Below are 24,877 nucleotides of genomic sequence, written 5' to 3' on the forward strand. Positions count from 1 at the left end.
GCCTTGAAGAGACATAGACGTTCTATTGGGTGTTTGTTCTGTAATGTCTCATGCACTTGGAGAAGATTCTTAATTCCACAAGTTTCTGTAAAATATTTATTATTTTTATTTATTTTCTTACGTTTAAGTCCCACCTTTCTTCTACCATGAAACCCAAGGCAGCATACGTGTGGTTCCCTAACCCATCCTGGCACTGATGAGACCCAGATCTGCTTAACTTCCTCAAGGCAATGGGACCCAGTGAATTATGCTCTGTGTGTAGTTGGCCCAGTCCATACATTCTGTGATCAGCCTTATCTTCTCCAGTCTTGCTGGAAATAAAAAGGTGATTATGTACCAAGCAAAAGCTTATATTTCCCACATGATCCACATTTGTTTTGTTTGTACTGGGTTTTGCCAACAGAGTTTTTGCATAAGTTTTGCACAACTCTCTATCTGACTTTTTTTAGGAAATAAAAAATTATTTCAAAGGATGACCTATGAGGGTGGCTGCCAACAGTATGGGAGGCAAAAACAACAATGCCTAAGCCTGGGAACAGTCTTCCTTTGGCATGGGTTACCCATTGCTGTGGACACATGGGATTTTCTTATAATTTGGCAGTAATAAGAGTAGATAGGCAGATACAGATGTGATACTGATGCTGTGAACTAGTGCTGGGACCAAAAGGAGAGGGGGCAGTTTTGCAAAAAAATGTTCTTCTGAAATGAAAGATGATTTGGTTAGCTTAGTGCCATTTTAGCAAGGATTGTTATAAAAGTGCTAAGAAACTGATTCTTACAGTTAGCTCCAGTTGGCTAGGATTCTATAAATGCATAATACAGAAAGCATTGCCCTGACTCTATAAGGCTTTATTTTCCCTTAGTGATATCAGCACATAGCTACATCTAATTGGTAGTGTTAGTTCCAGGTTTTGAATGGCCGTTGATCAAGACACCCTCCATGGGCCCCTCTCCCACAGTGAGTCAACCCCCACACTGTCATTATCACCAGCTGCTGTTCCTTCTCTTCCTCATCACCGCTACCACTGATTGCTTACTAGGCAGAGAGTCAATGACCAAGCAGACAGTGGTGAAGCAGTAGACTACACCATCTCACCATCACTGTTGTCTGGGCCATAGAGAGAGGCAGGTGATCAAGCAAGCAGACTGCAATGGTGAAGAGAAGAAGCAGGTCCAGAAGACTCTTGTCAGTTGGGGTGTAGGCCCTTGAGGATGCCCAGCCACGCTGTCCTTTAACCCTGCTAACTAGCCACATAGCACTGTGGTGTCGTCCTGTCCAGTATGATATTCCTACATGGTTAACAAGCAGAGTCAAAGAAGCTATTGTTGGCATTAGGCCGTACTGCCTAAGGATGTTTTCATCAGGTCTGGAAAGTTACAAGCATGTGTCTTGAGAAGCAGTCTTATCTGCCATGCCTGGCCTGAGAGAGCAGACTTTCAAGGTCAGACAGGTTGTCATGGTAACGGGAGATAACAGCTGGGAAAGTTGTAACAGCCAGTTGTTGGTTCTTCTGGCCTTCTGCATCATGCCTCTGAACTGAGAGGCTGTCTTTACTTTTGCTTTTGGAGAGAGATGTGCTGTAGAGCTGGGGGGGGGGAAACTGCTGAAAAGCCTTAATGTCTTAATAAAGACTCTTACATGATTTAAATGCTCTGAAGAAGTTTCTTGCTCAACTTAACTCCAACGTAATGTATGCTGTTTCACGCAACAACGCACACACGCCAACAGGGGTTATGGGCCCAGATCCACAGCGCATTACACGGGAGTAAGTTGCTGGTCTGAACGGCAGACGGAGTTCCAGAGAGGGCAGCGTGATTGTGCCAGACAGAGGTGAGCAGGATGGCCACTATAAACATGTCTGGAGGCTTGCCGATGGAACGACTTAATGAAAAGAATTATGGCAGCTGGAAGCCGAGGATGAGGGCTTTGCTGATAAAAGAGGATTTATGGGAAGTGATTAAAGAAAAACCCCCGGCGGTACCGACTGCAGCCTGGAAGCAACGAGACCAGAGGGCGCAGGCGTTTATAATCTTGGCTCTATCAGATTCTCAACTGATGTGTGTGAGAGATGAGCCGTCGGCTAAACAGATGTGGGACGCGTTGCAGGATTTGTCCCAGGAATGGCAGCGGAGGCAGAAGGCGCAGAGAGCCGAGCTGATGGAAGCTGTCAGAAGCAAGGAGGAGAAAAGTGCCAAACCGGAGCAGGCTGTCGAAAGCAGACAGGAAAACAAGCAGGAGCAGCAGCGGCTGAAGTCTTGTTTTGCCTGTGGGGCTCGTGGGCATCTCCGTAAAGACTGTGCAATCAAGCGAAACTCCAGGGATGGAGGCTTGAAGCAGGGAAGTGTGAACTTTGTTTGTAAACAGAAGTCTCAAGATTTACGACCTATTAACTGGATTCTTGACAGTGGGGCAAGCCATATATTAATCAAAGACAGACGTTTGTTTTACACTTCAGAAAAAGTACAGGATTTTGTGCAACTTGCTGATGGATCACATAAACGGGTGGAAGCCCGTGGACTGGTGAGATTTGATAAACTTGGGATAATGTCAGAATGTTTGTTTGTTCCAGAACTGAATCATAATATTTTATCAGTTCAAAAACTGATGGATTCTGGGTATTGTATAACATTTGATAGAGGGAAATGTTTTATACAGAGAAGAGGCAAAGTTGTCTGTCAGGGTTTTATGACACAAGGGATGTTTAGAATGACCGTGGGTGTGAAGTATGCTGATGCCTTGAGTTTAATGGGGCAGAAAGAGAATGACAGTCAGGGCTGTAAACAGACTGCTGTTGTGACACCGTCGCCATTAACCATTCAAATGAAGCACGTGGAATGTGAGGAACCAACCTCATTTAATGAAATTAGGCTGATGCCTGAGGCAGAGAAAAATAAGTGGCAACAGGCCATGCAGGAAGAATGGAAAGCCATGGAACAGAATGGCACGTGGACATTAGTAAATTTACCTATGGGGGAAAAGGCCATAGGTTGCAGATGGGTGTTTAAGAAGAAGAAAGCAAGTTCCGGGGAAGTACAGATGTACAGGGCACGTTTGGTTGCCAAGGGATTCACCCAGCAGCATGGGACAGATTATGATGCAGTTTTTGCCCCGGTTGTGAAACATGAGTCCATTCGTGTGCTGCTGAAGCTGGCAGCGATGCAGAACATGAGTGTAAATCACTACGATATAGGGACGGCATTCCTACATGGTGATTTAAGAGAGGAGATATATATGGAACTGCCTCCGGGTTCTGTGTCAAAGGAAGGGTTCGTGTGTAAACTGCATAAATCAATATATGGACTGCGGCAAAGTGCACGCTGCTGGAATGAGAAATTGGACAGAGTGTTGCATGGAATGGGATTCCAAAGATGCAAGGCAGATCCATGTGTGTATATAAAGAGACAGGGGATGAAAACCACGTTCTGTGCAGTTTACGTTGATGACATCATGTATTTTTATCATGAGCAGCAAGAGGAGCGAGAATTTAATGAGCAACTGGGCAGGCAGGTGGACACAAAGAATTTGGGGCCTGTCACACACTATTTAGGCACGGATATTGTGCGTGCAGAAGACGGAAGCATAACATTGAGTCAGGAAAGTAAAATAAATCAGATCATAGAAGAATGCAACATGACAGAATGCAATGTTGTGAAGACTCCAATGGTTGTGGCTTTCCAACAGAATGTGCAGGAGACGCCTTGTACAGAACCTGAGAAGTACAGGCGCATAATAGGGAAATTGCAATATTTGGTGAAGGTGTCTCGCCCAGACATATGTAATGCAGTCAGCATTTTAAGCCGGAAGGTAGAGCATCCTTCAGAGGCTGACTGGCAAGGGATTAAAAGGATAGTGCGTTATCTGAAAGGCACGAAGACAAAGAGTCTGGTTTTGTCAGGAGCAAAGACAGGAGGTCTTGAATGTTTAGTGGATGCAGATCATGCAGGGGAACTGAGCAGTCGTAAGTCAACCTCTGGCATAGTTGTGATGTGGCACGGATCATGTATTGACTGGAGTAGCAAGAAACAAAATGTGGTGGCCAGCTCAAGTGCAGAAGCAGAGTATGTGGCTCTATCACAGGCCTGTAATGAGCTACAATGGTTCGCAATGCTCATGCAGGAGATAGGCACTGATATGCAATTTCCGATTACTGTATATAAAGACAATCAGACCTGCATAAAGATAGCCACATCAGAAGCTCATACCAAAAGAACAAAACATATTAGTGTCAGATACTTTCACGTAAGGGATTGTGTGCAGCAGGGGTTTGTTAACCTAACATTTTGTGACACTAAAAACATGGTGGCTGACATAATGACCAAGCCTTTGTGTGAGGAGAAATTTGGCAAACTGGTGATAAGGCTTGGAATGAGCCAAAGTTTGATTGAATAAAGCTTTAGCTAAATGTACAGAGATGTTCTGAAATGTACTGCAATGTACTGAGATGTAATTTTGAACTGTACTGTAATGTAAACTGAATCTGTATGATGCAATGTACTGAAATGTATTGTAGAAATGTGTTATTGTTGTAATGGATTTACAGACATGATGAAAAAGGGGGACTGTTGGCATTAGGCCGTACTGCCTAAGGATGTTTTTATCAGGTCTGGAAAGTTACAAGCATGTGTCTTGAGAAGCAGTCTTATCTGCCATGCCTGGCCTGAGAGAGCAGACTTTCAAGGTCAGACAGGTTGTCATGGTAACGGGAGATAACAGCTGGGAAAGTTGTAACAGCCAGTTGTTGGTTCTTCTGGCCTTCTGCATCATGCCTCTGAACTGAGAGGCTGTCTTTACTTTTGCTTTTGGAGAGAGATGTGCTGTAGAGCTAGAGGGGGGGGGAAACTGCTGAAAAGCCTTAATGTCTTAATAAAGACTCTTACATGATTTAAATGCTCTGAAGAAGTTTCTTGCTCAACTTAACTCCAACGTAATGTATGCTGTTTCACGCAACAACGCACACATGCCAACAGCTATTAGGGACAAGGAGGCTTCCTTTAGAACATGGAAATGTCCCAGTGAAGAGAACACATACTTTGAAAGAAACACATACTTTGGCAAAATAAATGCAAGCAGATAATAAGGGATGCTAATAATTTGTGGAGCTAAAACATAAAGATCAACAACAACAATTTAATACATTAGTAGCAGAAGACCATCTTGGGAGGCAGTTAGACCTTTGGATGACAAGGGAGTCAAAGGTGGGCTAAAAGAGGACAAAGAGAACAAAGAGATTGCAGAGAAGGTAAATGAATTCTTTGCATCTGTCTCTGCAGCAGAAGATATAGGACACATCCCTGTGCCTGAACTAACTTTTGCAGGACTCTGAGGAACTGAGACAAGTATTGTTGACAAGATACTAACTTCTAGGTGTCATAGACAAAATAAAAACTGACAAACCACTGGGTCTGGATGGCATCCACCCAAGAGTTCTTAAAGAAAAATGTAAAATTGCTGATCTCCCAACAAGAATATGTAACTTGTCGCTAAGATCATTCACTGTACCCGAAGACTGAAAAATGGGCAATGTAACACCATTTAAAAAAAAGTCCAGGGAAGATCCTGGAAACAACAGGCTGGTTAGTTTAACATCTGTTCCAGGAAAACTGTTGGAAAGCTTTTTTAAAGATAAAACTACCAAGAAGATAGAAGAACAAGTTGCGCTGAAGCAGAACCAACATGGCATCTGCAAGGATAAGTCCTATCTCATTAATCTATTCCAGTTGGGGTTTTTTCCTTGTTTAATTTCTTTGAGTCACCAAGCATATGGATAGTGGTGATCCAGTTGACACTGCGTACCTAGACTTTCAAAAAGCTTTTGACAAAGTACCTTACCAAAGTCTCCTGAGTAAGCTTAGCAGTCATGGAATAAGAGGAGAGGTGTGTCAGTAACTGGGTAAGAAACAGAAAGCAGAGTAGGAATAAATGGGCAGTTCTCCCAGTGGAGAGATGTAGAAAGTGGAGTCCCCCAAGGACTTGGTACTGGCCCTGTACTTTTTAATTTGTTCATATATGATTCATAGTTAGGGGTGAACAGTGAGGTAGCCAAGTTTGCTGATGATACCAAATTTTTAGAGTGGTTAAAATAAAAAGATTGTGAAGAGCTTCAAAAGGATCTATCCAAACTGAGCGAATGGGCTGTAAAATGGGAAATACAAATTAATATAAACAAGTGTAAAGTGATGCAGTGAGCCAGTGTGGTGTAGTGGTTAAGGTGTTGGACTACGACCTGGGAGACCAGGATTCGAATCCCCACACAGCCACAAAGCTCACTGGGTGACCTTGGGACAGTCACTGCCTCTCAGCCTCAGAGGAAGGCAATGGTAAATCCCCTCTGAATACCGCTTTCCATGTAAACCCTATTCGTAGGGTCGCCATAAGTCGGAATCGACTTGAAGGCAGTCCATTTCCATTTTTCAAAGTGATGCACACTGGGGCAAAAAACCCTCAGTTTAACAAATACGCTCATTGGTTCTGAAATGGCAGTGACTGACCAGGAATGAGACCTTGGGGTTGTAATGGATAACTCAGTGAAGATGCTGACCCAGTGTGCAGTAGCTGTGAAAAAGGCAAAATCTATGCTAGAGAACATGAAAATAAACCTGCTGATATAATAATGCCGCTATACATATCTATAATGCAACCACACTTAGAATACTGATTGCCTCACCTCAAAAACGACATTGTAGAGTTGGAGAAGGTTCAGAAAGGGCAAACAAAATGATAAAGGGGATGGAGCAACTCCCCTATGAGGAAAGGTTGCAACATCTGGGGCTTTTTAGTTCAGAGAAAAAGGAAAGTAAGAGGTGACATGATAGAGGTGTATAAAATTATGCATGGTATGGAGAAAGTGGATAGAGAGTGTTCTGAGAAATGGGAAAACATTTCTAGCAGTAGAACTTGGGGACATCCAATGAAGCTGAGTGTTGGAACATTCAGGACAGGCAAGAGAAAGTACTTCTTCACACAGCACATATTTAAACTATGGAATTTGCTCCCACAAAGAGTGATTGTGAACAGCATTACAAACTGTCCAAAAAAGTAGGATCAAGTGTTTTTCAGGAGGTTGCCCCCCCCCAATCTTCCCAAATCACTACTTCTGGAGAAAAAGTTAAATCTGGAGAATATGTGGCTTAGTACAATTGCAGACTGACCATTAGGGGGCCATAGAGAGCTAAACTAAACAGGCTTGAAATATTTTTCATTCTCTATTATTCATAAGCCTTTACCAGCTTCACAGATCAAACCACCAACCCCCAAACACAGGTCAGATCTTTATTTATATCAAATATACAAAATGCCCCTCATTTAGGAGGGATAGGGCGAGTCTGTTAATTTGCAAGTTCAGTTCCCCACATTCCTGCATCAATTTGTGGTTTTTAAAAAAGAAGGCCTCATAAAAAATCATCAGCATTTTAGCATGCATTTCTCCTAATATGCACATTTCTGTATACAATTCTATTTCCACTAATATATGCTTTTTATGAACACATTCCCCTAATATGCACATTATTGGTTTGAGAAATGCATTTCTAAAATCATAGAAGTGCAAATTCAAAGGGGAGTAGTTCACATATTGGTTTGGGAAGTGCAAATTTGGTGCAAGTGTCTCCTTCACCCCTACTGAGAAGTCAAGAATTGCCTCTCTCCCTCATGGCTTCCATTTTTTTGTCATGCTGAAGTATGATGCCCTCTGAAGAAAAAGTCTCATCTTCATCAGGAGTGTGTTTATTTCATTCAGAAGCAGCAAGAAAGAAAGGAGTACAACTGAGTTGTTTATTTCAAGCAATGCACATGCTGTTTCCACTCAGAGTTCCAGCTTTGCCACACTCCTGTTTCTCTGCCTTCTAGGAGTTCCAGAAGTGATGGAAAAGGCTACCAAGGCTCCTTAGAACTACTTCACTCCAGGGGTGAATCCTTTCCACACACAAAGCAGGTGCGGTGGCTGAGATGACATCTTTCTACTTTTTATAGCTGCCTCCATCTGTAGGGGCTGCTTTGGTTTAAAGGAGTGCATGTCTTGCTACTTCACCCCAAATAGTCCTTACGGCATAACTACTCTGCAAGCTTTTGTTGCTTTTAAGCTAATTTGCCTGTCATGCTTTCCTCCAAAAAATCCTGGGAATTGTACTTTGGTGAAGCTGCTGAGAATTCTGTCAAAGATCCATATCCCCTCCTCCCTCCATTTACATACAGAGAACAACAGGTCCCAGGGTTGCCTGCGGAAAGAGAATGACATAAACCAGTTTGACAGTGCAATCCTATTCACACTTAATGAAGTAAATCCAAATATAGTATGTAGGGCTTACTCCTGGGTAAGCATGGATAGGAGTACAGTTTAAATCTGGTCCTGTGTTGGTATGCCCACTTGCCCACAGGAGATTGGTACAAAGTAGATCAAATCTGAACAGCTCTGAATAGTTTTTTTCTATGGAAAATCTTGGCTCAGGCATTTATTCCATTAGATTTCCCCAGAGTATTTATCCAGGAGCTGGCAAGAGAAATAATGGTGAAGTGATAGATGTGTTAGAGTCACCTGTAAGGAGAGGCAGTGCCCCATGAGAGATAGTCCGTGGGTCTTGGAGCTGGTCGAGGTACAATTGGCTGCTCCACTGCGGTCACATCCCCAGAGTAGGACTTGAGGAGGGATGCGTTCTTGTTGGCCAGCATTGCTCTCTCATTCCTGCGAAACTTTGCCCGTCTGTTCTGAAACCATACCTAAGAAGGGAGGGCAAATACATCCATGTCAGCTGTCAGATTCTAGTAGTGGATGTTCCAGCTACTTGAAAATTTGTTTGTTTGTTTGTTGCATTTGTATACCGCCCCATAGCCAAAGCTCTCTGGGTGGTTTACAACAATTAAAAACATTAAAAACAAATATACAAATTTAAAAACACATTTTTTAAAAACCAGATATTTTATGTGATTCAGCCATTTGTCACAAGGAGATAACAGGCCAAGAGCAATTAAAAGGCAAAAAGGGCAAATAATTGCGGAACGGGAGCTAAACATAGCAGAAACCCTGTCTAGAGAAACACAGTGTACAATCAGGATTCACTTGAATTCAGATAGCATCCCACCACAAACATCCAGACTGCAGTCCACTGCACATCAATCAAAATAGTTCTGTCATAGCTTTGCAGCCACCAAGGCAAAGATAGCTTTGGTTCAAATGATCTCTGTGTTTTCACTGGCCATAAGAAAATGTTTTATGCTGATCTGACTAGAGGTCATGATCATTAACAATAAACAGACCCTCCTCTGTACATTCATAGGACCAAATTAGATGTGTACTAACCTGGCCCATTTGGCTATAAAGCAGAGATGACGGTGTACTTCTTATATCAAGCTGAGCCCACAGGGGAAGGGAACAAACCCCTCCCCCCTCCCACATCCACACTTCCCACACTGGGATGCTTTCAGGCAAAGGGTGGGTACATCTTGCCCCCCTTCCATGCACACCTGGTTTGATACACTCCCACTGTATAACCAAACAGGCCACTGAGTATACATTAAAAGTCATGCCCCCAGAAATAAAAAGCAACATGTGACATGGGATGCCTTCAGTGTAACATGGGATGTCTTCCATAGTCTCCTACTGCACACATCTGGGTACATCTGACTTAAGTGGACAGAAAGCACATACTTGTAAATTCATTATGGCACAGATATATTAATTAGGAACTAGGATTGGGTGTAGTGGTTAAGGTGCTGGACTATGACCTGTGAGACCAGGGTTCGAATCCCCACACAACTATGAAGCTCACTGGGTGCCCTTGGGCCAGTTACTGCCTCTCAGCCTCAGAGGGAGGCAATGGTAACCCCCCTCTGAATGCCGCTTACCATGAAAACCCTATTCATAGGGTAGCCCTTATGTCAGAATTGACTTGAAGGCAATCCATTTCCATTTTTTCCCATTGCCTTCCTCTGAGGCTGAGAGGCAGTGACTGGCCCAAGGTCACCCAGTGAGCTTCATGGCTGTGTGGGGATTCGAACCCTGGTCTCCCAGGTCATAGTCCAACACTCTAACCACTATGCCATACTGGCTCTCATCAATAACTTATACATTTTTGCAAGCAATTTCTCATCATATAATGTATTTTTGAGAGCCAGTGTGGCGTAGTGGTTAGAGTGTTGGACTACGACCTGGGAGACTAGGGTTCGAATCCCCAGACAGCCATGAAGCTCGCTGGGTGACCTTGGGCTAGTCACTGCCTCTCAGCCTCAGAGGGAGGCAATGGTAAAACCACCTCTGAATACCATTTACCATGAAAACCCTGTTCATAGGGTCACCATAAGTCGGGATCGACTTGCAGGCAGTCCATTTCCATTTAGGGTTGGCTGCAGCTTCCTATCAAGTGTACATTCAGTGATAAACCTTCGCGTGTACTGCATAATATGTGAAATGTCCCTGAGTATTTGCTGGGGTTCTTTGTCTCACCGATGAATACCTACTGAAAATATGAATATTCAGATTCAGTACTTCAGGTGTTTAGATTCTTAACTTTGTGTCTTAGGGCCACATTATATGTTGAGAAGGGGTGTTGGAATGTATGAGGTTTAACTCCAACTTGTTGGTTGAAGCTGCATGGGGTTAATAAGGGTAGCTAGAGAGCTAGACCTCTTGCTGGTTGAGGCTATACCTATCCCTTTGATCCTGCCGTCTCTTCCCTTCCTGCTAGGCTGGTAAGCAAAGGAATGTTGATTCCAGTTCCTTCCCGCCTTCCCACTTTCTTCTTCTCTCGAGAGAGGGGAGCAGACATCTTTCCTTTGTCTCTCCCTCTCAACCAACATGAGAGCTGCACTGGGACCAGTGCAGACTGCTCTAACATAGTTAGTTAGTTAGATGTAAGGACTCTTTCCTATCAAGCATGTATTTCCAGAATAAAGTAGTTGTTTCTTATTTTACAGCTTAAAGTCTCTGCCTGACTAATTTGCAGGGAAGGTAGAATCTAAGCAAAGATTCAAACACACACACGTAAGCTCACTCAATACTCTCTGCTCTGCTACGCAACTCAATAGAATTCCGACAAGATTTCCCTTAGGAGTGAAATCTACTCGATCAGAAGGGAGTTGTGATCTGGTCTAGTAAAGTTTCATACTATATTGACTAAGAAAGAAATTGCAATTGGAAATTAGGAAAAAAGGTGTGTCCCTCTAAAGTGAGGCTGCCCCTTCCCACCTTCTCCACTGTATTTGTACAGTTATCAAACTACTATTATTGGATCAGGGTTAGTGCCACAGTGGCAATGAGCTGGAAATCACTCCTGTTGCTCACAGAGATGATTGCCTACACACAGCTGCAGGCAGTTTCAACCACATCTCTTTGTCCCTCCTCTTTAAAATATAGTTGACAGTTTATGGAGGCCCTGGGCCCTCACTTTAGCAAATACAGCAAGCATATGTTTCTATGATTAAAAATAAATAGGGTGCCTCTATGAGAACCTTAGCAAAATCCATAGCCCTACAAGATTTGCTTTGGCAGCGCTACTTGGCTTAGACCTTTGCCTATGCCATAAATTCAATTTTAAAAATAGGCATAAATTTTCTACACATTTTTCTTATTTCCACTGAGTTCCTTCTGATTGTTAAAGCAGAGAAGGCTTGCAGCTGCTTCTAGAATTCAATAGCTATTTTCCCCACTGAGGAATTTCATATATTAGATTTAAGACTACCGCAGAAAGAACACAACTCTCCAAAATCATACAGATTGTCAGTTCCTCAGGACAAAGACTCTGAGCACAATCCAGCCCAAACTCAGCCCTTTTCATGGTGCTGATTTAAGCACTGTTTTGATTGTCTCACTACAGTCACAGGGGACTTAGCTATGGTTGGACTGTGTCTTCTGCAAAACCTTGCTAGTTAAACATGAGACCTCACTCCTAGATGGGTCATTTTAATTGTTATATAAATCCATTGTTTATTATTATGCTGATCTGGTATCTACAAAATGCTGCTATTTATTCATTTAAGAACTTTATACCCCATTTTTCACTATATGACTGAATATGTGAAAGGTGTGAAAATAGGATGGAAATTACAGGGTCTGTGAAAGAATCATTGTACCCTGTATAGCTACCTGTCCATTGTTCATAACTCCCTGTCATGGAACCCTAGCCAAATATTCTGACATCCCCTCACTTCCCCTTATCATCCTATCATATTGCTCCTTGCACTTACCTCCTCTACCAAAATTCCTGAATACTGAGCTCAGAATAAAGCATGTAGACTACTAGTTTTCTGCAAAATAAGAAAATCTGCACAAAGACTAATTTATGTAATTAATTTGAATCCATTTTAATTTATTTCTATTGCTATTTAAATAAGATGAAAAATAGGTCTGATTAGAAACGCTCATCTTGTAAGTACATAATATCAAAGATAGTTCCAACACTAAATTATATGCAAATATTCATTGCTATTAATAGCATCCATATTAAAGTTGTTAACATACGGTTGCTAGCCATTACATAAATTTTGAATACATGAGAGGAATCTTTGTGCTACAAGATTCAGATATTTTGGGGTGCAGAGAACAAGTGGCCACAATGGATCTAGTAGGGCCTAGCAGCCCACTCAGTTTTAAGCTACCTCTTGGGTCAGCTGTGTTGACAGAAAATCTGGATTAATTACCTGAACCCTGGCTTCAGTGAGGTTGACCCTGCGTGCAAGGTCTTCTCGTACAAAGGCATCTGGATAGTGAGTCCGCTCAAAGACTCTTTCCAGGGCCTGCAGCTGACTGCTGTTGAAGGTGGTTCGATTTCTTCTCTGCTTTCTCTTCTTCTTCTCTTCAGGATTTAGCTGGTCACCTGGCAAAGGAGAGAGCAACAAAGATGAAACATGGGGGTAGTTTTATGGATAGAGACATTTGTATTCATTAGGACAAGGGGATACATTATCTCTTAATGGTTAAATAATCGTATTTAAATAAATTCACCTGCGGCTTGAATTGAGATAACAATTCACTACATGTATTAAACTGGTAATGGCAACTGTGGCAATATTTATGGCAATATCACAGGCTGTAATTTTTGCATTTCCCTCGAACCTCACTGCTTACAATCCTTAGCCCATACACGTAGATCAAGGAGTGTACACACATTTGCCACGTGCTCTGATGTTAGTGAGGTTGACTACCTGCTCCATTACACTGAAATGAAAGGCCTGTAACACAGCCCAAGATTTGGCTAATATTTCAAATCAGTGTGTCACCCTCCCTCCTCCCCGTCCACCACAGCGTCTGTTCATCTACACCTTTTCTCTCTGCCCATTTTCTCTCTCAGGTTTCCTTTCCTCCTCACTTTCTGCTGAGCCACCTTGTAAAAGCATACATTTGAACCCCTGCCTCTATGTCTGTGTGCATGTGTGCATGTCACTGGGGAGTAAACTGAAGCAGGAAAAGAGTATGCGAGGAAAGGGATAAGCACTGCCTCCTTTGCTTTTGCTCATCAGGTGGCATTTATTCTCCACAAAGGACTGCCCAGCTACCATCACCTATGTCTGCGTTGTAGTTTTGCCCTTGAAGGTCTTAATGAACACACCAGAGTCTGCACTGAAATCCATGACTGCTACTATCGTGAATACTAGTGTTCTGTGTGCCACAATTTAACATGATGAACCAAGGACATATATGACAGAAAAAAATACACAGAGAGGTCAAGAGGTAAGACAGGAGAAGGTGACAATAAAGATACATGCAATGCTAATTTACCAAGTGCCTTTGCTCCCCCCTCATGGATAATTTCGTCTTCTTTTGAAATTATACCAATTCCTAAAAAAAAAACAAAAAAACCCTCCCTGATACAGATACAGGAATGTATGTTAAAAAGCACAGATTCCTGAACTGATGAAAGCCTTACGAAGCAAAAGATAGAATTCATTGCTAGCAGAGATGTCCCATTTACTAGGCAAATGGGACTTTTGCCCTTGGCATCATTTTATATCCTGCAAGTCAAATCCGAGTTTCAAATTGCAGAGATGTATTCTGCAAGCTGCTGAATAAAGTATGCATATTATTCATGTGTATTTTAGGTAAGTGTTTGGTCTTTCAATTTAATACAACTACCACAGGTGATTTTTCCAGACAATTTTTATTGTCACTGCCAACATTGCTAGAGTGAATGAAAGTGTTTGAAAACCATTTGGGTGTCTTTCCTTTCCTTTCCTGTTAGAACTTCCCATATGGATACTCTCTCTGGGAGGGAAACAGCTCTAAAGGGGAAAGTTTTATTGAGAAGATAAGCAACTAGGCATGTTATGGGAGCCAGCTGTTTGCTTCCTTGTATATCTGATACTGACTATGCCTTCAACTCCTTTGGAGAGTAAACCCAGTCAACTAAAAGAATTCCATTGAAATTGTGGCTTTCAAGTTCTAAAAGACTTACACCCCACCCCCATCTATCCAGACAGGCCAACAGTCCTTTGATAGATTTTCTTCCAGGCACGTATTTATTGGGGGTTTTCTTAAACTTGGATGGATTTTTTTGAATATTATCATTAAGTAAGAGATTTTACTTTATCAAGTGGCTTTTGAGAAGAGAGGATAAATTCAGAAAAAGATTGGGAATTTTGGAACACTTTCAGCTACATGTAAAAACCTGCTGACCATGCTAAGGCTTGCAGACTGATCAGCTCAGTGGCAGGAATGACACTACAACTCAAAGACTGCTTTATTGATGGGTCTCTAACTTCTATGTGATGCAACAAAACAACTCTAATCATACTAATACTCAGTTTTATTATTATATTTCCATTATATAATTATATTTTATTGTAATTTCTTATTGTGAACTACTTCAGGATATAATGTATTAAAGGAGGTTGTTTAATACCTCAAACAAATAAATGCATTCCTGAGCCCTTTGCTATGGTTGCTAGTAAGTAAAAATTGGAGAGGTCCCATTCTGTTCTTTCTGTGAGCCAATTTATGTATGAAGCTTTTCAGATGTAATGAAAAAAATATAAAGTGCCAGTGATGTCTTATACATGCACAGAGAGTGAAAATTAGCTGAAGCTCCCTCTCAAGTGAAAAGGCTCTGCAGCAAGTGGGGGATTCAGATGACCTCTCCTGCATGGAAAGAATGCATGAGAGGCCTCAAGAGCTGCATGGGCTAACCCTTCTCTGCACAGCAGCTACTCACCCCTGCCAGCGCTATGCATGCACTGATATGCATACGTAGAGCTCCTTCACATGAGAGGAAACACTGATTGGACCAGGTTGGAGGATGTTCTGTGTGTGGATGTCAGGGCCTGTCCAGACGGGTGTTTCATTGCAAGTGTATTCTGCAAGAAGTTCTTGACACAATAATAGTGCATTAGTGGTAGATTTAGTCTGCTTTGTAAGTTTCTCCACATGACTGGAGAGGCTATAGCCAATGGTGGCTGGTGGCTCTACGTCACTGGGGTAGTAGAATCTGCTCCCGGTTTTAGTCCAAAAATCCTTGAAAGTTCAGACTAAAACCCAGAGCGTATTCCACTGCCCCACGGACATGGAGCCCCCACAGCCACTGTCTATAGCACAACAAAAGGACAAAAAACCTTAAGAACGTTTGTGGTAGGAAAAGTGACAAGATTTCAGCAGGGAAGTTACAAGATATGCACTGATTAGAAATGAAGCACTGTGACACCCCAAAACTTTTGCAGGTGCAAACAAGATTGAAAGTGGGATCGCTTATGACTCTTCCATAGCATCATGCACCATAAAAAGGATGTCTGGAAAGGTCCTCAATAGACACATAGAGCCCCTTCACATGCCAGACAAATGTGTGGGTAGCAGTGGGTATGGCTAGCCAATCCAGCCCTATGCCCCTCTCATAGATTCTTCCAATGTGTGGGATGGTCATCTGAAACCCACCCAATCGCCAATTAAAAACACAGGCTGGGGCAGTCCCATCCTGTAAAGCAGTCTTCCCCAACTGAATGCCCTCCAGATGATTTAGGCTACAACTCTCATCAACCCCAGCCAACATGACCAGTGGTCAAGGATGATGATAGCTATAGTCCAACACATCTGGAGTACACCTTGTTTGGTATGAGGGGGTCATCTGAACCTTCCTATTAAAAACAGTCTACCAGGACTGCCTGCTGAACATCATAATAAATAAGTGGGAGTAGTATGAGAGCTGCTCTTTAAAAACTTCCATTCACTTCAATGACACCTGCACACGAAATGTCCTAGAAGGGTTATACCTATTGTCATTTAGTTTGCAGAATCACAGAACAGGATGAGCCACAGTTGAAATATATAATGGTGTAAACAGTACTGGGGCAGGGGATGGGTGACTTACTCTGTCTAACATGAAACTATGGGAACATTATGTTTTTTGACTTTTTTATATAATAAAATAAGACTAAAATAGAAGAACATGCCTCTTTATTCAGCTCTAGAGGCAACCCATTAAATTCACTGCCAGAGTTCAGTGAATTTATAGAGCAAATTATATGCACATGATCACTGTTCAAACTCTGTGAAAAATATCCCAAATTGACGCCAAGAAAACTCAACTTCTGGGTTTCAGCCAAAATGTTTCCTGACTCCTAGCAGAGCAGAGCAGAGCAGAGCAGAGCTGTCTCAGTTGGTCTACAGATGAGGACATATAAGCAAGCCAGCTTTCAGAGAGCGAGCAAACAGAGCGAGTGAACAGGGAGACCAAACAGGAGTTTGACAAAGGAGTTCGACACAGGAGATCAAGGGGGAGGTCCCTAAAAAAAATCTCCCCAAAAAACAAATTTCTAATTGTACAGCGCACCACATACCAGTGGGACTCTCAAGTTTACCCTGTAGTAGGACAGGACAAAGCACAGGCCACTCCAAAACAAGTAGTTAGAAAGAAACAAAAGATAGAAGAGAGTATGAATGGGAAGGACACTCCAGTGGTTGTGACCTGCAAGGTGTGTGCCATGTTTGTTTTCTTGCCTGAGAACAACATGGCGTACACGTGCAACAAGTGCAACCTCGTGGCACTGTTGGAAGAAAAAGTGAGAGGCCAGGAACAGCAGGTGGCCACACTGAGGACTATAAGAGAAGATGAAGAGTTCATAGACAGAACGCTGGAACAACAGCAGCAAAGAGAAGTGGAGGTGGAAGAGCAACAACATGTGGTAGCAGAAGAGGAGGCTGCTTTGGAGAGGAACAATGAAGTGGAGGAAACTACGTGGGAAAGGGTGACAGTTAGGAGCAGAAGAGCTAGAAGACACCCTTCACCAGTGGAACCATGGAACCGCTTTCAACCACTCGAGGAGGAGACTGGAGGACAGCCTGTGGTGGAAGAATTACAGGAGACGCCATGCGACAATGACCAAGAGGCTGAAGCTCAATCAAGCAGGGACAATGAAACCACACCCCACAACAAGAAGAGAAGAGTACTAGTAGTAGGAGACTCCCTGCTGCGTGGGATCAAAACCTAAGTATGCAGAGAAGAACTGTGGACTTACCAGGTATGCTGTCTACCGGGAGGACAGATTAGAGATGTGATGAAAGGGTTGCCATCACTCATCAAGCCCACCAACAGGTATCCCTTTCTCCTCATCCATGTAGGAACAAATGATACTGCCAAACAGAGCTATGAAGAAATCACATCAGATTTTGAAGCTCTGGGAAGGAAACTCAAGGACTTTGGGGCCCAGATAGTTTTTTCATCCATCCTTCCAGTACTTAGAAGAGGAGCACAAAGGGAAAGAAAAATACCGTGTGAATGAATGGCTACGCAGGTGGTGCAGACGTGAGAGATTTGGATTCTGGGACCATGGACTATGGACTGCTGGCAAGATGGACTGCTGGCAAGTGATGGGTTGCATCTCACAAGGACTGGGAAGAATGTGTTTGGCCACAGCATGGAGAAGTTCATCAAGGGGGCTTTAAACTGAATCCTAAGGGGGAGGGAGACGTAAACTTGGTGGTAACAACTGATGAAGGCTTGTGCACAGTAACGGGAGCAGAGAGATCGGCTGTAATAGGGACCAGTGATAGTCCTCAGCAAAATGTAGTAAGGAAGCCAAGCCGTAAATCACATGGTCTTCGATGTCTGTATACTAATACGCAGAGCATGGGAAACAAGCAGGGCGAACTTGAACTCTTAATACAGGAGGGCAATTACGACTTGATAGGTATAACTGAAACCTGGTGGGATGACTCCCATGACTGGAATAGAGCAATTGAAGGATATAACTTGTTCAAAAAGAACAGAAGGAATAAAAAGGGAGGTGGAGTCGCACTATATGTTAAAAATATATATCCCTGCACAGAAATCCAGGAAGATGAGCTTAGTAGCTCCAGCGAGAGTATCTGGATTAAAATTAATGGGGCAAGTAATAAAAGGAATGTGGTGCTTGGAGTCTACTACCGACCACCCAATCAAGGAGAAGACAAGAATGTAACTTTTGAAAAGCAAATTGCCGATGTATCGAGGAGGCATGATGTAGTAGTAATGAGGGACTTCAATTATTCCAATATCTGTTGGGAGACAAATTCTGCCAAACACGGCCCCTCCAAGAAATTTCTGACTTGTGTTGGAGATAACTTTCTCCTACAGAAAGTGGAGGAAGCAACCAGAGGATCAGCTATCCTGGATTTGATTCTAACCAACAGAGATGATTTGGTGGATGAAGTGGCAGTTACGGGAACTCTGGGGGAAAGTGACCACACCATACTTGAATTCTTGATTTTAACAGAAGCAAAAGCTGAGAGTAGTCCTACGCTCACCCTGGACTTCAGGAAAGCTGATTTCAATAAACTCAGAACAATTGTAAGGCAAGCCACCCTAATGAGAAAAGGAGACCAAGATGGGTGGGAGTTTCTAAAAAAGAAAATTCTAAAAGCTCAATGGCAAGCAATTCCAACAAAGAAAAAAGGAGGGAAACAACAGAAGAAGCCAATGTGGCTTCACAAAAAGCTTACAGATGACCTGAAAACAAAAAAGGACACATAGAGGAAGTGGAAAGAAGGCCAGGCCACAAAGGAAGAGTACAGGCAGGTATCACGGAATTGCAGGGATAGTGTCAGGAAGGCTAAAGCTGAGAATGAGCTGAGGTTAGTGAGGGATGCTAAAAGCAACAAAAAAGTTTTCTTCAGGTATGTCCATAGTAAAAGACAGAGAAAAGAAACGGTGGCACAGCTACTCAATGAGGAAGCCAAAATGCTAACAGATGACAAAGAAAAGGCAGAAGTGCTGAATTCCTACTTTGGCTCAGTCTATTCCCAAAAAAGGGTCTATGACCCTCCCGGGAAACATGAAGTAGAAGGGACAGGATTGGAGCTTGAGATTGACAGACAAATGGTCAAGGAACACCTAATCATTTTGAACGAGTTCAAATCAGCAGGGCCCGATAAACTGCATCCTAGAGTATTGAAGGAACTGGCTGAAGAACTCTCAGAACTGCTGTCTATTATCTTTGCGAAATCGTGGAGGACTGGTGAAGTGCCGGATGACTAATGTTGTCCCTATCTTCAAAAAGGGCAAAAAGGAAGAACCGGGGAACTACAGACCAGTCAGCCTAACATCAATCCCTGGAAAAACTCTGGAGCAGATTATTAAGCAGTCAATCTGCAAGCATCTTGAAAATAATGCAGTGATTACTAGGAGCCAACATGGATTTATGAAGAACAAATCCTGCCAAACTAATCTTATCTCATGTTTTGACCGGGTAACCTCCCTTGTAGATTGTGGGAAAGCTGTGGACATAATATATCTTGACTACAGCAAAACCTTTGACAAAGTGCCCCATGATATTCTGATTAGCAAGCTAGCTAAATGTGGGCTGGATGGAACGACTATCAGGTGGATCCACAGTTGGCTCCAGAATCAACAGTTCCTTCTCAAACTGGGCAGAAGTAGTGGGGTACCACAGGGCTCTGTCCTGGGTCCCATGCTCTTCAACATTTTTATTAATGGATGAGAAGGTACAGAGCATGCTTATCAAATTTGCAGAAGATACAAAATTGGGGGGCATAGCTAATACTGTGGAAGACAGAAACACAATTCAAAGGGACCTTAATAGGCTGGAGCATTGGGCTGAAAACAACAGAATGAAATTCAACAGGGATAAATGCAAAGTTCTACACTTAGGAAAAAGAAACCAAATGCACAGTTATAAGATGGGGGATACTTGGCTCAGCAATACGACATGTGAGAAGGATCTTGGAATTGTTGTTGATCACAAGCTCAATATGAGCCAACAGTGCGATGTGGCTGCAAAAATGGCAAATGCTATATTAGGCGGCATTAACAGAAGTATAGCTTCCAAATCGCGTGAAGTATTAGTTCCCCTCTATTCAGCACTGGTTAGGCCTCATCTTGAACACTGCGTCCAGTTTTGGTCTCCGCACTTCAAAAGGATGCAGACAAACTGGAACAGGTTCGGAGGAGGACAACAAGGATGATCAGGGGACTGGAAACAAAGCCCTATAAGGAGAGACTGAAAGAACTGGGCATGTTTAGACTGCAGAAGAGAAGACTGAGAGGAGATATGATAGCATAGCACTCTTCAAGTACATGAAAGGTTGTCACATAGAGGGGGGCCGGGATCTCTTCTTGGTCATCCCAGAGTGCAGGACACGGAATAATGGGCTCCAGTTGCAGGATGCCAGATTTCCACAGGACATCAGGAAAAACTTCCTAACTGTTAGAGCCATACGACAATGGAATCAATTACCTAGAGAGGTAGTGGGTTCTCCGACACTGGAGGAATTCAAGAGGCAGCTGGACAGCCATCTGTCGGAATGCTTTGATTTGGATTCCTGCATTGCGCAGGGGGTTGGACTTGATGGCCTTATAGGCCCCTTCCAACTCTACTATTCTATGATTCTATGTACAAAACAAATCAAGAGTGAGGGGTGCACAAGCAGTGTCATCACAGAGGCAACCAGAAATTCTGTAAACTATTACGGGAAGCCTATAGTACAAGTGTGTGTTTGTGTGGAAGCTTTGCCCCCACAGACGTTACTGAACAACAACTCCCATCATCGCCAGCAAGCATGGTCAATGGTCAGGGATTATGGGAGTTTATATTATTAAATTTATATCCTGCCCTTCCTTCCAGAAGGAGCCCAGGTTGGCAAACATCTGGAGGGCCAAAGATTCCCCACCTCTAGTACACATTTCTACAGGAGTAAATCATTTTTTAAAAAATCTGTCAGAAAAAAAGGGAGGCACTCCAAGAGGTCTTCTGTATCTTTAAAAGTTGTGTAGGGGGAAGGGAGAATTCCCCCTTCTGTTTTTTCCCATTACAGAGTTGCAAGAACACCTGCACTTGGCTGACTTTCTCTTCTCCTAAAGATACAGGATCAGTCTCAGGCCCTGAGCCTGGCAACCCTAGTCCAGATGTGCAATTGTGTGCCTGAAAAAATCCATGCACAGACTACAAAAAGATCTGTAAATTTCCTCTAACAAGTTTCCCCTTTGTTTGTTGTAACTGTTATTTTTCAAGGAGCAGCATCAGAATTCCTATTAAACATGTAAAGCATAAAACATACAAAAATTCCAGTAAGAATTCCGTTAAATGCTGCATACATTATTTTACAATCTGCAAGATACACACAAAGAAATTATTATATTCTGGGAACACAGTGACCTCATAACCCAGAAGGAAATCTCCACAGAAAAGCAAGGCAAAAGATGGTCCCATAAGCATCATTGTAGAATGGAAGCAAAGCCTAAACAGCAGCACACATAATGCTAGTCAACCTTCAGCTGAAAGGGGGGTGGAGAACCTCCCAGAGACAAAACAAACCATTTCAAGTCAACCAGAAATTCAGCCTTATGTGCCATAATGGGTGAAATGATTAATTGCAAAGTGAAATTTTCCAGCTGAGCTGCCAACTTTTTTCTGGCAGAGCTCTTGTGCCTTTAATAGCTACATGTCTGGCAGAAAGTCAACAACTGAACTTCTTCTTCTTCTTCTTCTTCTTCTTCATCATCATCATCATCATCATCATCATGCAATGTGCAAAAATTAGAAATAACATGGTCCCTGCCTGTGTAAAGTCTAAAGAAGGTAAAACGCATTGGGAAAGATATTTTTCCCTTTAGGACTGGCCCCTTTGTCGTTAAAAGATGCCTTTTAGTCCAAATGGAAACGGGCAGTGTGTGCTAAAATACAAGAGCTGGGTTTTTCGAATAATGCTATTTTAGAACTAGACTACACTAAGGCAAAAGCAGCCATTGCCCAACGAATTCATGACATCGAATTTCAAAATAATTTAAGGCTGGCAGCAGCATATCCAAACCTTAGGGTCAACGACAAAGTTTTTTCACCAGCCAATTATTTGGCAAACCTGTCCATCCCTAAATCTAGAAAAGTGTTTATGCTGGCCAGATTCAATGTTCTTCCCTCAGCATTGCTTGAAGGAAGGTTTAAGAGGCTCCCTTATGATGAGCGGATATGCCCTTGCGAACTGGGGGAGGTGGAGACGGTGGGCCATGTTCTGCTGTATTGTTCTTTCTACCAAGATCTACAACACATCCTTATACTACAAAGAATACCCCTGGGCTCTGATGCAAGTGATGTTCATTATCTGCTGGCAGATCAGTACCCGCAGGTCACAACTAAGGTGGCCAGTTTCTGTGCCGCCTCTATTATATGTAGGAGGAGGTTACTGTGTACATTTTAACTTGGTTTTATATTTTTACATATTGACATTTGTGACATTTGTGGTGTAGTTTTAAATTTGCTATTTTCCGCACCAGATATAATATTATGCTGTTGCATGTTATTCCTGTATCTGCTGGTCTTTGACCAAAATAAATATTTTACATTGGGAAAGAAAGGAGAAGAAAGTAATAAAGACGAAAAATATTCTCTGACTGCTTACTGTGGCGGTTCACAAATCCATTTCTTTATCATCTTCAGATCTCATCTCGTATCAGTACCCTTATCGGTTCAGATGTAGCTGTAGCTCCTTGGGAAACCATTTTTACAGGTTGCTGGTTGAAATGTACACAGATGCTGCAGGAAACAGTTCTGAGAGGGGAGAAAAATGGCAACTGGTCCCAGTCAAGCTACTGGCTTTCTCAACTCTCTTTTATTCAGTCAGGTGCATAGGGTGGGCAGATGCAGAAGAGGATAGAACTTTTTCATCTTTAATAGTGCTGAAGAAGAGGAATTTCAACAGGTGTAGTTTGCATAATCTGCTCCTTTTTGCAATCTGGCCACTCTATAGGTAGAATGGCCACTGATTCAATCAATCTGGGAGAAATGGAGTCAAATGACAGTTGATCACTGCTGCCTCACCTCTGCCTCTGATGCAGCCAGGTGGAATAGAGACACAGAAAGAAAGTGTACCTGCAGAACTTCTGTCAAGGGATTATTTGTTAAGGGGATGATTCAGCCTATTATAAGCACTTTAAGGCTGCATACACACTAATCTGTTTCTAGCACACAAGATTAGTTGTCTCAGTACAGAATTGTTCGTGCTCATCCTCAACATGCTACTTTCAATCTAGATTGTTTTTAGATCTGCCATCCAGGTGTGGTTATTCGATATACATTTAAAATCTCTCCCTTTGATTAGGTTATCCATACCTTCCCCTCACACACACACACACACATATGCCCCAGATGAATGAAGAAGGAAGTGGGACTTGTGATTTTATATGCCCATCCCTCATATCACTGGGCAGGTGTGGATACACACACACACACACATTGCTGGGACCGCACACATTTGTTTACCTCTGTTTTCAAATAGACATACTGCCAGGTAATGCAGAATCAATCTGCAATGAGTTTTTATTTTCGGAATGAAACCAGTTTCTCAAGCAATGCTTTCTTTTCGGGGGCAAAAAATATGCAATACATCTAGATTGTGTGTGGACTAGGCAGCAAAAACCTCACATTGATTCTAGAATAGAAAGTCATGTGTACACAGCCTATCCCATATATTTCACTATGGAACAGATGGGGCATGGTTAACTCTGTTCCTTGAAATCAATTGAAATTAAGGCTACAATCCTATACAGTTCTACTGTATTTAATGGGACTTACTGAGTAGACATACATACAGTTGCAGGTGAGGGAAAATTTTAATTGGGACTGACAGTAAAGGCCACTCTCGTTAATTTTTTGAGACTATTTTGGTTTTGGTGTGTTACTATAATAGGAAAGGAAACAAGCTAGTCAATATTGTTCTTTCTTCCAGTTAGCAGTATTTGGGCAATTTGGCTAATACAGTTGTAAGTTATCTCACACTACCTTCAGTATCTTGAAAAGGTGCCTATATTCAGGTTTGGTAATATGTACAATTATTAACTCAGTTTAATTAATTGGTTAATAGGAGGATGACTAATCAACAAAAATCTTTGGGTGGGAGTCCTGGTTTTACACAGATTTTTTTATCATCTTCTCCTTATGACAAGTAATGCCAAATTCTGGGGCCAAGCTCTGGCAAAGCCCTCCTTACCCTTCTTTGCCCACAACTAAACTAGACCGTGCCCATTGGTTTGTGAATGCCTTTGCTCATTTGATCCTAGATCTTCTTTTCAGAAGTTCCCTTATCATTTAGACCTGGGCTAACTGTAACTGGAAATTTATTTTGACATGGCATGGAGAACAAAATTCTCTTTTTAATAAAGATTCCATCTGTGTATCATTCAAATGGTTAGTTCAGAAACAGAAGAATGTTTGGCTACAGATCACCTTCCCTGCCAACCTTCGCTAGCTGTAAATAGCCAGGAAAAAAGCAATGATGCCATAATTCACCAGCACTGATTGGGTGTTACAGGGTAATGAAAGATGTAAATATGAGCCAGAGAGTAAGGGTCAGACCACCAAAGGCAACACTCTTGTTATATAAAAGAACCAAAATGAATCTTATTTGCTTAAAGGCAGTGGGTTCCCAAGATAATGCCTACATCTTGTTGGAACCTTAAGCAGATTTTCATTTAGAAA

At 42.4% G+C, this 24,877-nt stretch overlaps 1 protein-coding gene across 3 annotated transcripts in view; it reads right to left on the minus strand.

Moving 5' to 3' along the window:
• PRRX1 (paired related homeobox 1) overlaps window positions 1-24,877 on the minus strand; it is a 120,036-nt gene that overhangs the window by 25,073 nt on the left and 70,086 nt on the right. For all 3 annotated transcript variants that reach the window (XM_061585264.1, XM_061585245.1, XM_061585254.1), the window contains exons 2-3: window positions 12,629-12,804; window positions 8,532-8,713 (exon numbers count right to left, since the gene is read on the minus strand). In XM_061585264.1, the coding sequence (XP_061441248.1) occupies window positions 8,532-8,713; window positions 12,629-12,804 (358 nt within the window). The remainder of the gene's footprint in view (window positions 1-8,531; window positions 8,714-12,628; window positions 12,805-24,877) is intronic.

The sequence above is a fragment of the Rhineura floridana genome, chromosome 1, assembly GCF_030035675.1.
Source record: "Rhineura floridana isolate rRhiFlo1 chromosome 1, rRhiFlo1.hap2, whole genome shotgun sequence".
Classification (NCBI taxonomy): domain Eukaryota; kingdom Metazoa; phylum Chordata; class Lepidosauria; order Squamata; family Rhineuridae; genus Rhineura; species Rhineura floridana.